The sequence below is a fragment of the Sinocyclocheilus grahami genome, unplaced genomic scaffold (genome assembly GCF_001515645.1).
Source record: "Sinocyclocheilus grahami isolate Dianchi unplaced genomic scaffold, SAMN03320097.WGS_v1.1 scaffold250.1, whole genome shotgun sequence".
NCBI lineage: Eukaryota > Metazoa > Chordata > Actinopteri > Cypriniformes > Cyprinidae > Sinocyclocheilus > Sinocyclocheilus grahami.
In genome coordinates, this window is record NW_015505429.1 from 1,590,435 (window position 1) to 1,606,889 (window position 16,455).

The following is a 16,455-nucleotide window of genomic DNA, read 5'->3' on the forward strand; positions in this document are numbered from 1 at the left end:
ACTTTCATATACTAGAAAGTGGGCCAATTTAGTCCCAAGGAGTATTGAAATAGTACACTTACAAGTATACTACTAGTACACTGATATTTGTATACTTACTAAATAAAGTATACTTAAATATATACTTGAACTTTGCTTAAGTATACTTAATAAAATCAATTTAAAGTATACCCCTTTTTGGTAAGGGTATAGATGTAGACCCTGTCTCAAAACCTACCTAGACAACCTCGACTGCATTCAAACGATTCCAAAATGCTTTCTAGGTAGGCAACTCGCTCGGTTTGGAGACACGGCCACAGTTAATTCGTCGGCGGGCTCTGCATATCAATGAGGCGCTGGAGCGTGTGTTTATAGAAGCGCAGAGCTCGAGAGCAGCTTGTCAGATTGAGAAGAGCGTGGCGTGTCGCGGACTGGGAGCGCATTCAACATCACAGAGACAGAGACGGGTTCATCATCACACTCGCACTGTGTGAGCATCTCGATTATTGGATTTGAGTGGCACAAACAAACCGGAGGCTGCTGGAGCTTCTCAACAAACTATTGGGGATGAATCGCTGTACGGCCGCTTTACTTTTGCTGGTTATCGCCGTTTATTCACTCAACACAGAGGGTGAGTGTGTGTGCCATGTTTATTGTTATTTATTTATTTTAATATTCTAACAATTTTTTTTTATGTAGGGTTAAAGTGTCAATCAATAGCTTACAGAATGCGGCGTTTTAGCTGTTTCGGTCTTATCCGGAGTGCATGATTTTAGTATCTAACAAATTTATGCTTCTATTTTATCTCTTGTTTTTAACTTTTCACGCAGAATAACAGCGTCTTATGCTGGTACAACTGTCAAATAGGCTCCACTTGTCTCAGACAATCTAGTTCATTCTGCAAAACCTGGCCAGTGGTAGTAAATAGTGGCTCTTTGTGTTGCTGGTTGAGTCTTGTTGTTGGCTTGTGTCCTGAGAGGCTGTTTCGAGATGATGCTGAATGGAGCAGAGAAGAGCTGGAGCTTCTCAACAAACTATTGGGGATGAATCGCTGTACGGCCGCTTTACTTTTGCTGGTTATCGCCGTTTATTCACTCAACACAGAGGGTGAGTGTGTGTGCCATGTTTATTGTTATTTATTTATTTTAATATTCTAACAATTTTTTTTTTTTTATGTAGGGTTAAAGTGTCAATCAATAGCTTACAGAATGCGGCGTTTTAGCTGTTTCGGTCTTATCCGGAGTGCATGATTTTAGTATCTAACAAATTTATGCTTCTATTTTATCTGTTGTTTTTAACTTTTCACGCAGAATAACAGCGTCTTATGCTGGTACAACTGTCAAATAGGCTCCACTTGTCTCAGACAATCTAGTTCATTCTGCAAAACCTGGCCAGTGGTAGTAAATAGTGGCTCTTTGTGTTGCTGGTTGAGTCTTGTTGTTGGCTTGTGTCCTGAGAGGCTGTTTCGAGATGATGCTGAATGGAGCAGAGAAGATTGATGAGGGATTAGATGTAGGTCACGGGTCTTTCAGCAGCAGCTCACCTGCTGGAGGAGATCGAGGGAAAACAGCAAATGGCACTTCATGCGCTGTTTGTTGAATTTTGTACAACCTCGTTGTCAGTTCAGTTTTGAATGCGTTTGAAAGTTAGAAAATGCAGAAAGCATCTCTGGAAGAAATGTCTATGTTATATTTCACCAAAAAAGTAAAGAAAAGTAAGCCCGATCAGAATTAAGCACATTTACCTTAAGCACAATTTTCATTAGCCTATGTTAATGCAAAAAGTAAACAAATACATTCTCATTAATACAGCAGTGAAAGTTATTGTTTAGACACGATGTTAAAATCAGACAACAAAACTATCATGCATATTTACAGTACTTGTCCTTTACTATTTTTTGAAATACATCAAAATTAACAAATTACATTAATGCATGCTAATGCAAATAAAATATATTGTTTGCATGTAAGCTTCATTTTTTTTATTGTGCTGTTTTATCAAAGGAATGCATTTATAAAAATGTGTACACATTCATTTTTAGGCTCTATTTTCTTTATGCAGCTGTAACTTCTTTCTATCTTCTCTATTCAAATGTCATTTTCTTTTTGAGGTTGGGTGCAACACGAGTTTAGATTAAATAAATCTCTTGACAGTTTTTGTGAGATCTACAGCATGATTTTTCTTGAGACTAAACCGTGCGCTTTTTTCATTTCTTAGCATACAAGTGCAGATGCACGAGAAAAGGTCCGAAGATCCGGTACAAAGATGTACAAAAGCTGGAGATCAAGCCTAAACATCCATACTGCCAAGAAAAGATGATTTTGTGAGTTGCAAAACAAAATGTCTATGTTTGATCTGCTCGTGTGTGTGTGTTTGGTGTGTGTTGTGTTTTTATGACCGTTTATGATTTGCAGTAGGTTCTTTAACTAACAGCTCGAGAATTAGCTACTCTGTAAATATTATATAGTTATACGCAGCTAATATTTCCAGTAGGCTTTAATAAGTGTTGTCTGCCCTTAGACCCTGCTAGATAAAACAGGTCATTTCATCTTGAGGTGGTCAAGCATTGTGATCCAGCTCAATCCAGTTCACACCAGTTTAATCAGCTCTAACCAGACTGTAGCTGTCAGGTAATGGCCACCAAATGCATCATGGATTATCTAATGTCCATAAATCTTAGATCAGCTATAAACCTTGTAAAACGTTTTGCAAGCAGAAGCCGTTTTAACTGGATTTTCAATTAGGATCCGGATGACAGTTTAGTGGCACACTTGGAAGATGCTACAGTCAAAATGAACTTAGCATGGTTACGTTGTGACAGTGCATGAAGCCGGAACAGTGTTTATGAAGCCTGTAAGATCCAAACATGTTTTCTATGGTGTGAAGCAAACTTGTATTTGTGAGAAGCATGTCTTTTTGATAGACATTATTATACATTCTGTTCCACCTGCTTGCCATTTTAGGTATTGCAGCATATTTACAGAGTTGGAGATATTTAAAATCAGTCTATATTAAAGTTATGTCTTAAATTCAAAAGAAAATTGTGAGCTTAGTTCGATCATTATTTGAGTGTTCAAAAGAAGTTTTAGTATCATATGCTTTATATAGAAATCTCATTACATATGAACAGAGAGAGAGAGATCTGTCTGCAGTTTAGATCCAGAAATGTTGCTCTGAACTGTAGAAACTGTCAAATGAAATTGGTCAGGTGTGAAACATATTGCTTGATTCATTTACAGCAATATTTGATATTCTCGATTCAAGTGCTGTGCCCGTGTGCTCATTTGAAGACTGTATAATATCCATAGTATTTCAGCTAGTCTTTATACTTATATAATTAATAGTTAATGCAGAAATATATTTTATATAAGAATTTAAAATGGCCATTTAGCCTCAAAATGTTTGTTAAATAATCCCTGGACGTTTAGCTCATTTGTCTGGATTTGCATTGGTGAGCTCTGACCTCAGAGAAAAGCAAACCCAGAGGACTCTGCTGAAAGTGTTCCTTCTCTTCAGTTTATGGCACTGGATTCTGAGTGTGAGTTTAACATTCTAGAAGCTTCTCCAGTCCCACAAGAGCTCCTGCTCTGTTTTAAGGGGCCAATGAAGAGTTTAGAGTCAACAAACATGTTCTTTTGGCTGCATGCGCAGGTGAATAATAAAGTGAAAATCAAAATAAAAGACTAGGCACTCTTGGTCAGTTTGCTTCAGTGATTCCAGCGATGTGGCAAATATCTTCTTAATAGGCAAAATAAGCGGCGCTATTGAATTTTGCTTTGAATTTGTATTTGTTTGCCAGTCTGCGGTCGTGATGATTCATCTCAGAATCACTCCGAAATAAAGTCCAGGAACGATTTGTCCCACCTTCTGTATATAATTCAAATTATAAATTGCTTTAGTGCAAAATGACATTTATTAACAAATAAAGTAGCATTGTTATTATTTGTATGATTAATGGCATGCATGCAATGTATTAAGAGTATCACTGCTGATTGTTTGTGTTGCTTGAATGACTAACGTTCTCCCCTTGTCTCATCCTGTTTACCCATCTTCTCCTCCCATCCACTCATCCGTGATTTTTCCCATGTGTTTACAGTGTCACCATGGAGAATGTGTCCCGTTTCAAAGGTCAGGAGTATTGCCTGCACCCCAGGCTCCAGAGCACTAAGAACCTTGTCAAGTGGTTCAAAATCTGGAAGGACAAACACAGGTAGCGTTCAGTAAACTTGTGCTGATTTCAAACATCGCTTCTACGTTAATAGATATAAACGACTGCCTGCCAGCACTGCGAACATAAAACCCAAATGACTCGTGTACTTTGACATATTTCCCAAGTTAAATATTCAAGTGAAATTCAATGGAAAAAAAAGGGACTATTTTGTCTATCAGGTTGTTGGGAATGGGTTGATGGCAATCTGCAATGTCAGCCAAAAAGGAAGGTTTTATAGTTATAGTATTAAGTTGTGATAGTTTGATTAAAGATTACAGAGATAAACATTTTCTATTAGATTAAAATGCTCTAATTTTGTATACAACAACAAAGTTTCTCTTAAATTGCAGCAGAAAGAAAGTTTTCGTCAGTATTTTAGTTTTGTTTTCCATTGCAAATATCTAAACATCATTAAATCAACATGCAAATTAAAGATATTAAGTCTTGAACAAAATTGAGTGAGTTTACGCTTGAAACAAGAGCAAACATCTGTCAGTGGGTTATGAAAACCAAACCAGCTGGCGGATATTTGTTCTCGTTTCATCGCTTTTTTTTCATCTGATGTCATTTTTTGCTTGTCATGTAAATGGATTTTGATTTAAGAGTGAAGGAAAACCAAGAGAAAAATACTGATGAAGAACATTTAGTTTTTTTCATGTAATGACAAAACAGTAAAAGTTATTTCCATATTCTGAGAGCAAAGGTATTTATTCAAGTGCTCCATTCAATGCTTTCCTTAAGTTTTCTGTACTTGGTCTTAAAAAGGTCTTACATTTTATATTCAGAAAACCCCAAATAAGATGGGGAACATTAAAGGTGCACTCAGTTTTTTTGTTCTTAAAGTGTTTATTAAAAAGGAATTTAATAATACTCTTGGAAATGTCACCATAAAATCAAAATTCTTCTTTTTTTGGAATATTGCAGTTTATTATAAAAATTAACTCCTGCACATGTTTTTATTCAAAAACATTAACGTTCCCTCATCTGAGAGATAAAATCAAGTCCTGCCTACTTTTCTTTTTTTCGAAAAGTCATTTCACTAAGATATGTCGCTTTTATGAATTCTGTTGCATGCTGACTTTAAAGTCATGTGCACTCCGAAGACTCGACAGTATAAGCCCGTGCATGCACAACAGATAAAGAAAGCCCAATATTAAACCTCTCAAATATTTGTTTTTTGTCCCTTTGTAGGGTGTATGAGGCCTAATCGTTCTCCAGTATGCACGAGGCTGAAAACACTGCGGGATGCACTGCATCTCCAGTGAACTGCGGAAGACCAGAAGACCAGTTTTTTTTGATTGATTGATTGCCGTTATGTTATAGCCCCTCACACATTTCTATTTCTCATATCTACACAACTACATCATTGTTTAGGATCCACTAACAGGACAGCACACTTTCAAGAGGGTCTCAAGATGACTTAAATTATTAAAATAACCTTTGAAATAAAGTAAAACAGCTAAAAATCAAGATTAGAAAATGGATTTTCAAGAATACGAAAAAAATTGGTATTTGTGAGGACCATTTTTTGGTCATAAAGTGTATATGGACATCAGGGTTATTATAGTAACTAAAACAAACAAAAAAATAATAATAATAAATTACACAACGACTGAAAAATGATTAAAAATATATATTATTAAACTTATGTTAATTCAGCATTTCTCATTTTTATTTAGTTTAGCTCAAGAACTAAAGCTAAAACTGAAATAAAATGTATAAAAACGATTGTACAAAATGTATATAGACTACAAAACCATACAAAATTTGTATATAACAAAATTACTTTTATTATTTTATTATTTATTATTATTACTTTGACCTAAACTTGAAATCAAAACAGAACCTATTTAAAACTATTACTAAAAACTATAATAGTATCTCAGTGATACTGAAACACTAAAAGACATCCACTGCATTCATCTAATAAAGCTCTTATCATAGAAAAATGCTTGGTACGATATAGAACAATTGGAAAACGAAAATAGACATACTTTAGATGATAACTGAACAAATAAAAATGAATATTCAGTCAATAGATTGATTGATTGATTGCCGTTATGTTATAGCCCCTCACACATTTCTATTTCTCATATCTACACAACTACATCATTGTTTAGGATCCACTAACAGGACAGCACCCTTTCAAGAGGGTCTCAAGATGACTTAAATTATTAAAATAACCTTTGAAATAAAGTAAAACAGCTAAAAATCAAGATTAGAAAATGGATTTTCAAGAATACGAAAAAAATTGGTATTTGTGAGGACCATTTTTTGGTCATAAAGTGTATATGGTGATAAACATACAGATACTGAATCTTCTGGAATTATTTAGTTGTTTTAATTAGTTGTAATTATTTTAATATATTGCCACTATTTTGTGTGGATAAAGTTTTCGTCATTGTAGCAGAAGTAGCATATTGTCTTTGGCAATGGGGGCCTTGGAGTCAAAACCAATGCACTACATGCTAATTTTGAACAATCAATCAATCAGTTTATACAGTTTATTCATTACAATTTAAAACAATGGTATGTATTACTTTTTTAATTTTTTCTGTTCCATGTCCCCCCCCAAAAAAAAAAATCGCATTTACTGTTTAATAAACTTCATTTTTTGCAGTCAATAGAAGGTATGCGTTTATAAAAACAATTATTTTACAAAAATAAACTCACTGTGAAAAATAGGTTACTCACTGGGGGAGTATACTGTGTGACAACTTGCCCCGGTCCTGTCTGAAGTATGCGATGCATGTATGGAATCAATCACTGGGTGGCGCTGCAGAACCATGTAAAATAATATTCCCTTTAGACAGGACAGTTTTGAGTTGCATTGCTTGAGTTTAGATTTTCTTTCGTTTAAAGCAACAAATTATTAGTGCATCTTTTTGTAATGCCTAATACCTTGCAGTTCAGTGTTGAAACGCTTTTATAACTAACTGCTACTAAAAACAGAAGATGTGAAAAGGCCATGGACATTTCTAGCTTTTATAGTATGTCCAATATATTTAGCCAGCTAGAAATGGCTCTTGTTGGATTTGTAAAATTCATTTTCTTGTAATGACAAAAAAACTGGAAAAGGCATGATGATAATATAAAAGAGAAGTCATAGAGATTCAGGCGATGCTAGATCATGACCTTGTAAGCCAAATACATTTTTCCATGCGTACGTGAGTGATCGGCGCAAAGCCATTGACTGTTGTCCGCTTCTGTTGCTATAGATTTGTTGTGATAGCCACTTGTTTTGTAGTGCAGCAGGGCCAAGCAAAACCTAATGCATCAGATTCTCAGCGAGCCACAGACGGGATGTCTAACAAACTAGACAAACCCTTGCTTTCACACCAGCGTGAAACCGGGCTGCTCGTAGGCTTCCCAAAACAGAAAAGTGGGTACTAGGATGACTTGTAGCCATCATTGGGTTTTTAGATGCTGTACGCATGGATATGGCGATAAGGCCTTTAAAACCTGCTGAACGTGTCTTGTTCAGATTACAGCTAAACCCAGCTGTCCTTGAGGAGATTTCAGCGCTGCTGCTTGGCTCTTTTCTGTGACAGACTCTCTTTAGATTTATCCAACTGCATGTCATGAAAACAGTTGGAGCACCAAATGGGTTGAGAGCTAGATTACGGATAACCGCTTTCATTTGTAACGCCGGTTCTCTGTTGTAATAAATGTGCGCTAATAGTTCACTGTGCAAAATAGCAGAATCATCATTGCTTGAAATCAGATCTTGGACATTGAACTGAGCGATTATTGCCGTGGTGAGCACAGTCATGTGATGAGAATTTCTTTTTCAGATAGCGAAAGTGAAAGCTTCGAGTTTGCTTCCTGTTGGTTCTGTTAAGGATATGACTTCATTTCGGGTGGGATTCGTGGCCGAAGAATTAGCTCAGACCGAAATCTCATAGCAATTCTGTGAGTGAATAAACCACCGAAACTATCAGCTGGCAGTCATCCTGAAGAAGCATTTACATTTTGTAAATTAGCCTGATACTTGCGTCCTATTTTTGTCAAATGGACCCCAGCTTTTAGTGTGTGTTGCATAATAGTCATCCGCAGTGGTGTGCCCACCTCATTTGTCTTCCTGCTCAGTGTTACTCAATATTTGCAAATTTAGACAACAGAAAGATTATTCGAATGAAAATCCCAGTGGCAAACATTTGCGTTAAGCAAATCTCCACAAACCTTTTCTCTGTGTCTTTGTCAGTGCATCCTCATGAAACTGGACAATAAAAATACCGCAGACATGCATTGAAAAAGGTACCCGAGTCATATCCAGAGACTAGAATATCATACAGACTTAGAGATGGGCTCCTCTGCGTTTATTTTGGGCAAACCACATAGTAAAACTCTAGGATCAACCACACAGAGCATTGTGGGAGCAATGGCAAGCAACACTTACAGGTTACTCCTGTGATTTTAGTTTTGTTTTGGTAACGCATCTCCAGTAGGGTACAGCTTTTTTTCCGGAACATTACTGGTAAATTCCGTTTAGAGATCATGTATGAACAGGACCGTTTTTAGAAATAATGCTAAATCAGTGCTGTTGAATTGTCAGTGTTAAAAAGCAAAAATGCATTTTGTGTGAATGATTGATGCCCGTCACTCAGAAATCTAAATATTTGGTCAAATTTGACATCCGGGCAAATGGGGAAAGCGGCACAGCGTTTCAAGGTCTCAGTTCACATTATTGATGTCACAGAGTTGACTGGTATTTTAGTGCTGATGTGTGCATGCTGTCTGTTAAAGATGAAAGCCGCTGTATGTGTGAACAGCAGGTACAATGATTTAAAAAAAAAAAAGCTGTAGTTGCTCATTTTATCCCTTAAAATTCATCTTTGATCATCAAAATTACATATTTTAACGTCTTTTCCAGTAAAAAAAAAAGATTTCTTTACGTGTAGCCTTTCAAAGCATACTCCATTTGAGGTCCCCCAAAGTATACTTTGGCCTTTACTCTACATCCTTACCTAATTTACTAGATAGGCTACAAAATCATGAATATGCAAAGTAGTCCTGTCCCCACTCAATTACACCAGCTCAGACTACCTGCTCCACTTTTACTCGGTTAACTGAAGTAGTGAATGCTACACAATGACAAGTACCAATATTGGATTAATTCAGCTATATATGTTTGAAATAGAAACTGATTCTAAAGAGGAAAATTAAATTATACAGGGTCATCTGCAAGTCTATAATTGCTCTCTACATGTAACCGTAATTAAAGGTGCAGTATGTAAGTTTTTGACTCTACTAAAGCATAAAAATACCATAATATGTTTGCAGATATTTAAGAAACATGCTAAGTTAACATATTTGTTTATCTGAAAAACAATGCTACAGTCAGTTATTCTCCTTTGAAAATGTGCGTTCCGGGCCGGAATGTTAGTCTCTGTTTTGGTTTGTGAAACCTGCCCACTGCTAGTTTACCCAATTGTATTTCGGCACCCCGGGTTGCCAGTTGGCGGGAAACAGAGCGTATTTCATTTCAGTCATGGAAGTTGGCAAACGAAAGGGGTCAGAGTGGGAAATAGTTCATTGAGGAAGTCTCGTTTGAGAAAATTAACCATTAGATTTCAAAGTAAGAAATAAATTATAGTATTTTGCACCTCACAATGAATAACAGTCTACTTAATTACATTTACAACTGGGCCGCCTCAATGTATGCATCTGTATTTTTCCCGACAAATGCGACCTCCGGAGGACGCATCAGCAGCCTCCGAAATGAGACGCAGATTCAGATTTATAAAAATACACATGAGGTGGTGTATAATTTGCAAAAAATACAAATATTGCAAACATACACATTAGCTGATCAACTTGCAGTGTAAGGCTCAATGCTTTCCATCGTCAGGTGTGCTCGTTGCTGTTCGTGTCGTCAATCTGGCAACTTGCGTATGCGTCAAGTCTGAGGAGGAGGGACCGGGTGAAAAAAAAAAACTCTCCAATATTTTGAATTTAGACTGCAATACCTAGTTCAACCACTCGGTGTCAATCCTACATACAGCACCTTTAAAGGGGTCATATGATGCGATTTCAATTTTTCCTTTCTCTTTGGAGTGTTACGAGCTCTTGGTGCATAAAGAAGATCTGTAAAGTTGCAAATACTAAAGTCTCAAATCCAAAGAGATATTCTTTATAAAAGAATACCACACCCACCTACCTAAAACACTATTGACTGTTCAAATGCGGAGTTTTGCACAGCGCAGAGTAAAGGCGGATTTATACTTCTGCGTCGGACCTACGCCGTAGCCTTTACGCCGTAGGCTATGCGTCAGTTTTCATTTATACTTCTGCGTCGTTGTCCGCATCGACGTGCAGTACTCATGCAAACCGCTAGTCTGCAGTGTCCACGGGCATGTTGCTGGTGTAAGCCGTGATAGTGGCAAATAAATATCAAATCATTAAATCATTATTTAAAACACAACGGAACAGGAGATGATGGCATTCTTTCAATCTGCACAAGGACTTGTACCACGGCAGATCAACATTGTTTGTTGCAGACAACTACTGATGTATAATGCTGTGTAGTATAATGATAAGACACTTGTTCTTTGCTTTGTTTTATTTTATATAAGAAGGTGTAACATTAAAATATATTAAAGTGCACATAAACACTCACAAAACTCAAGTACATACGGAGGGAAGGGTTCTAGCAGACCAATCACAGCGCTTGCGGTCTGCGTAGAATTGACGCGCTGTTAGATTTTTGGAGAGGTGCACGTCAGTCTACGGCATATGGGTGTGCCGTAGCTATGCGTAAGCTACGGCGTAGGTCCGACGCAGAAGTATAAATCAGCCTTAACGCGTCGTGTGTGTGTGTGAGAGGGGAGCAGGGCCACATCGCAGGAGAGTGAACTGCCTGTCGGAAATCATTAGCCCGTCGGCTGTCTAAACCGCGGCTTGTGTACTGCATCATCACTGTGTCTGTCACGCGACTCTGTTGCCCTTTCGGGCTTGAACTGATGGTAAAACTAACCACATTATTAACTGTCTTGATTGCTCGCGATTATGGTAAGGGGCGTTACATTTCCGACACGTGCTTGTGGTGTTCGGCCAATCACAATGCACTGGGTCAGCTGGCCAATCAGAGCAGACTGCGCTTGTCAAAGGAGGGAGCTTTGTTGAAAACGACGCGTTTGAGAGAGGCGGGGCATAGAGGACTTACAATAATGTACAGTATTTGAAAAAGAATGTGTTTTTTGAACATTAAAGCATGTCAACATATTCTGTTACACCAAATACACAAAATAATGATCTTTAAAATAGCATCATATGACCCCTTTAATATCATTAGCCTTTGGCTTGACTAAGTTACTGAACAAGTTATAATGTGTTTCCAATGTTATACAAACCCTGTTCCCGTTCACCATCTCAGACACCTTCCTTCCAAAAATCAACATCTTTAGGTAGAAATGCATTGCTTAATGATATGAAAAGCGCCATCTTGCAAGTTGACGGGTTGATTGGTTTGATTGGTCTTTTTTTAAAGATTTATTTTTGCCATTTTTGCCTTTATTATGGTAGGACAGATTAGAGCTGACATAAAGTGAAGTGGGAGAGAGAAGGGGCCCACAATGCTATGGCGCCGACTCATTTTCAGACTGTCTTAAATATACATAGTTTTGAGGAGAACATTCTTAGCAGTGGTGTTGACTGATGAATCTGCACATGGTTTATCTTTAAACGTATTAAAGCACCAGATAGACATGTAAACAGCATAAAACGTGATGTTCAGAAAAGTCCATTTTAAGAGTTTGATGTGTGGAAGTTGCCACTGAATTCATTTGTGTCCTATAAATACTGCTGCATTTATACTGTATCTCTGTCGCTTTAAGTAGTCTTTTGGGTCACGAGCAAAGACAGACGTAGACTTAATGAAGTTGTTGTCTTAAGCAGTTAATCTGCGCTCTGACCCCTGCTGCTCTTTCTCCGGGTCTCTTCAGAACGTTGTCAGCAGCTGATTAGCTACATTTGCGGTTTCTCTTGTTTCCATCCTAATGATGAGAGCTGCGTTCACAGTGTTGCCAGGGACCACCGCACTGCTAGACTGGCATTATACTTCACGCTTGAGCATCCAGTGGTTTAGTATAACCATTTGGAAATTTCCATTCCCTGCTGACGCGCTGTTAGATTTTTGGAGAGGTGCACGTCAGTCTACGGCATATGGGTGTGCCGTAGCTATGCGTAAGCTACGGCGTAGGTCCGACGCAGAAGTATAAATCAGCCTTAACGCGTCGTGTGTGTGTGTGAGAGGGGAGCAGGGCCACATCGCAGGAGAGTGAACTGCCTGTCGGAAATCATTAGCCCGTCGGCTGTCTAAACCGCGGCTTGTGTACTGCATCATCACTGTGTCTGTCACGCGACTCTGTTGCCCTTTCGGGCTTGAACTGATGGTAAAACTAACCACATTATTAACTGTCTTGATTGCTCGCGAGTATGGTAAGGGGCGTTACATTTCCGACACGTGCTTGTGGTGTTCGGCCAATCACAATGCACTGGGTCAGCTGGCCAATCAGAGCAGACTGCGCTTGTCAAAGGAGGGAGCTTTGTTGAAAACGACGCGTTTGAGAGAGGCGGGGCATAGAGGACTTACAATAATGTACAGTATTTGAAAAAGAATGTGTTTTTTGAACATTAAAGCATGTCAACATATTCTGTTACACCAAATACACAAAATAATGATCTTTAAAATAGCATCATATGACCCCTTTAATATCATTAGCCTTTGGCTTGACTAAGTTACTGAACAAGTTATAATGTGTTTCCAATGTTATACAAACCCTGTTCCCGTTCACCATCTCAGACACCTTCCTTCCAAAAATCAACATCTTTAGGTAGAAATGCATTGCTTAATGATATGAAAAGCGCCATCTTGCAAGTTGACGGGTTGATTGGTTTGATTGGTCTTTTTTTAAAGATTTATTTTTGCCATTTTTGCCTTTATTATGGTAGGACAGATTAGAGCTGACATAAAGTGAAGTGGGAGAGAGAAGGGGCCCACAATGCTATGGCGCCGACTCATTTTCAGACTGTCTTAAATATACATAGTTTTGAGGAGAACATTCTTAGCAGTGGTGTTGACTGATGAATCTGCACATGGTTTATCTTTAAACGTATTAAAGCACCAGATAGACATGTAAACAGCATAAAACGTGATGTTCAGAAAAGTCCATTTTAAGAGTTTGATGTGTGGAAGTTGCCACTGAATTCATTTGTGTCCTATAAATACTGCTGCATTTATACTGTATCTCTGTTGCTTTAAGTAGTCTTTTGGGTCACGAGCAAAGACAGACGTAGACTTAATGAAGTTGTTGTCTTAAGCAGTTAATCTGCGCTCTGACCCCTGCTGCTCTTTCTCCGGGTCTCTTCAGAACGTTGTCAGCAGCTGATTAGCTACATTTGCGGTTTCTCTTGTTTCCATCCTAATGATGAGAGCTGCGTTCACAGTGTTGCCAGGGACCACCGCACTGCTAGACTGGCATTATACTTCACGCTTGAGCATCCAGTGGTTTAGTATAACCATTTGGAAATTTCCATTCCCTGCAGAGCTGAGTAGGAGACTCTTAATCAATAATGTCAAAGACAAGCTCAAGTTGTTCTTTTAAGTGTCAGGACTCACCACTTGTGTTTGCTGCTGGTTATTTATGAATAATTCATACTTGTCCTGCGTTATTAATTAATTGATTTATTTGTGGACCGGATCTTATCTTTGATGGTCAGGCTTGATAGGTTTTGTTCTTGAATGGCTTTTTCGAAGTTACATGACGACTCTCCAGCTTCTGCACAACATGGGAAACTTTCTGTTTCTCATATGCAACCCATGATATATGACCCATACTCTTTGTGACATAGGACCTTAGGGTTTCCTATTTGTGTGTTTATCCTGTTATGCAACTTATTATTAAGTTACTTTTTCCCACATACTGAAAACCTATTCTGATCATTACTCAAGACACAGGCTAGCAAACTAATCTGGCTCTTCCATTCCAATGAGACCTGTTCAACACCATATATATATGTTAAGACAGCTATAGAATAGCCTAGTGTTAATATTTTGAGTGCGACTTATGTTTTGCATAAATGCAGTGCTGCATCAGAGGCGGTTTGCCGTTGTCATGGCACTCAGCATGCATGTTGTTTTCAGTCTGGAATCAGTACATAAAGCAACACCGTCTTCGCAGTCTAAAGGGGTCTGTAGATGCTTAAATAATCAGCAGATTCAAATAAATGCAAGAAAGAGGGCCCGTTGCAATTCAGTATGCAAATATTTCAATAGATCATCACTGCTGGTTCAAAACAAACTTAGAATGTGTTATAGGCTAGTTTATATATATATGGACACATTCCAAATTAGCGTCTCTTCACAAAATGACTTGAAAGCATAACAATTAGGCTAAACTAAAATGAATGAAAATGATTGAACTTAATGAATTATGGATATGTGGTGGTGTTTGAGACATCACTGATCATTTAATGTTTCTATAAAAAAAAATAACTAACAGTAATACTAATAAAATGGGAATGATACTAAAGCTCTATTCAGACAGTTATTGTTTCTCATGTGGACATCTGTAAAAATAAATTTGCGTGGCACCGCAGTGATAAACTCGTGCCTTCCGATGGTGATTTTATTTACATTGGAAGAGCGAGTTCTGTAATCCTACAAACCCGCTGCTCACATGGTCAGTCATGTGACTCATATTTAAATTAATAATAGGAAAATAATATCACGTTTATACTTGATATTAATATTTTAACTGGAAAATTGGCGTGCTATGGTTAAATGGTTTTCTGTCTTGCATTTTATCTCAAAATGATGGATGTGCTTTTGTAAAAGATTATTTTACAAAAGCACAAAGATTTGTTTTTATTGTGAATGTACACAAATAAAGGCAAACCTTTTACAATTCCGATTATCTTTAGGACTAAAAGGAGTAGTTTCTTCCACTGTTAGAAGGAAAAAATTCAAGTGATTGCACCGGCGCCGCATGCGCGCACACAGTTAAGCATTGCTACCTTGACGATGCAGCCAGTTCATTATCATAATAAAATACAGTCAGTCAAACATATGGAAAAAAAAATTTAGTAAAATATTGGAACTATTGGAAATATCGTGGATATTGGAACGCGAGTGAAGTAGGCTACATAATAAATAATAATTTGCCATTCAAATACATCGCAAATATGGACACATTTGATTTTGTTTGGAATGAGAGACCCAACGTTGGTTTCAGTTTCGTTTTATACATCTTTATTTTTAAAAGAATAATCACATCTGTTTTCTTTTTAATTTTAACAGTAAACCTCTGTTGTGCAGCACTTTGTTTGCCAAAAAATAAAAGGGTTTACTTTAATTTAATTTATCCTAATCAAATGAAATGTTTTATGCCTTCATCTGATTACCAGAAAAATTAAGAACATTTTATAGGGCCCTATTATTATTTTTTTAAATCGAGAGCTTGCGAATCGAAATCGGAATCGAATCGAATCGGGATATCTGAATCGATACCCAGCCCTACATTCATGCTGCTCACATATTATTGTAGCCCAGTTTGTGCTGAATACAGTGTTATCAGTCTTTAGTCATTAATATGTTTTTAAGATACATTTATATATATATATATTAGTGCTGTCAAACGATTAATCACGATTAATCGCATCCAAAATAAACATTTTTGTCTACATAATATATGTTTTGTGTACTGTGTTTATTCATTACGTGTATATATAAAAGCACACACATATAGTATATATTTTGAAAATATTTGCATGTATATATTTATATTCATATAATTTATATTATATTTAATATATAAACATTACATATTTTTCTTAAATGTATACATGCAAGTGTTTGTTTGTATTTATATATACATAATAAATATACACAGTACACCCACATATGTGTGTGTTTTTCTGTCAATATGGGGTGCTGTGTGTACATTAATGAGGAAATTTTTTTTACTTAAAATGATTTTAGCAAATGGCTGCAATATAACAAAGAGTGAAAAATTTAAGGGGGTCTGAATACTTTCCGTACCCACTGTATATATATATATATATAAATGTGAGTTTATATAACTATAGACTAATTAATTTACACAATGTATGTAGCGTTTCTTATTTTTGTAGTTTTTTTTGTCATATTGCTTGCAATTAGTTTCTTATCCTTATTTAATCAATGACTGTTTATTTATCTTCAGTGAGCTTGAATTAATTTTTTGTTTTTTTGTCTCTTTTTAGGCTTGAATTAGTTTGATATTGAC

At 36.9% G+C, this 16,455-nt stretch overlaps 1 protein-coding gene across 2 annotated transcripts; it reads left to right on the forward strand.

The window, feature by feature from the left end:
* Positions 1 to 344: 344 nt before the first annotated feature.
* On the forward strand, positions 345 to 5,479 carry LOC107598373 (C-X-C motif chemokine 14-like). Of its 2 annotated transcripts, none has more exons than XM_016289681.1 (4): positions 345 to 610; positions 2,197 to 2,302; positions 4,076 to 4,189; positions 5,381 to 5,479. In XM_016289681.1, the coding sequence occupies exons 1-4, from the start codon at positions 547 to 549 to the stop codon at positions 5,394 to 5,396; spliced, it is 300 nt and encodes a 99-aa protein (XP_016145167.1). In that variant the 5' UTR covers positions 345 to 546; the 3' UTR covers positions 5,397 to 5,479. The 2 variants fall into 2 exon arrangements, with proteins under 2 accessions (XP_016145167.1, XP_016145166.1); XM_016289680.1 differs by lacking the exon at positions 345 to 610 and adding an exon at positions 1,001 to 1,086.
* Positions 5,480 to 16,455: the final 10,976 nt, after the last annotated feature.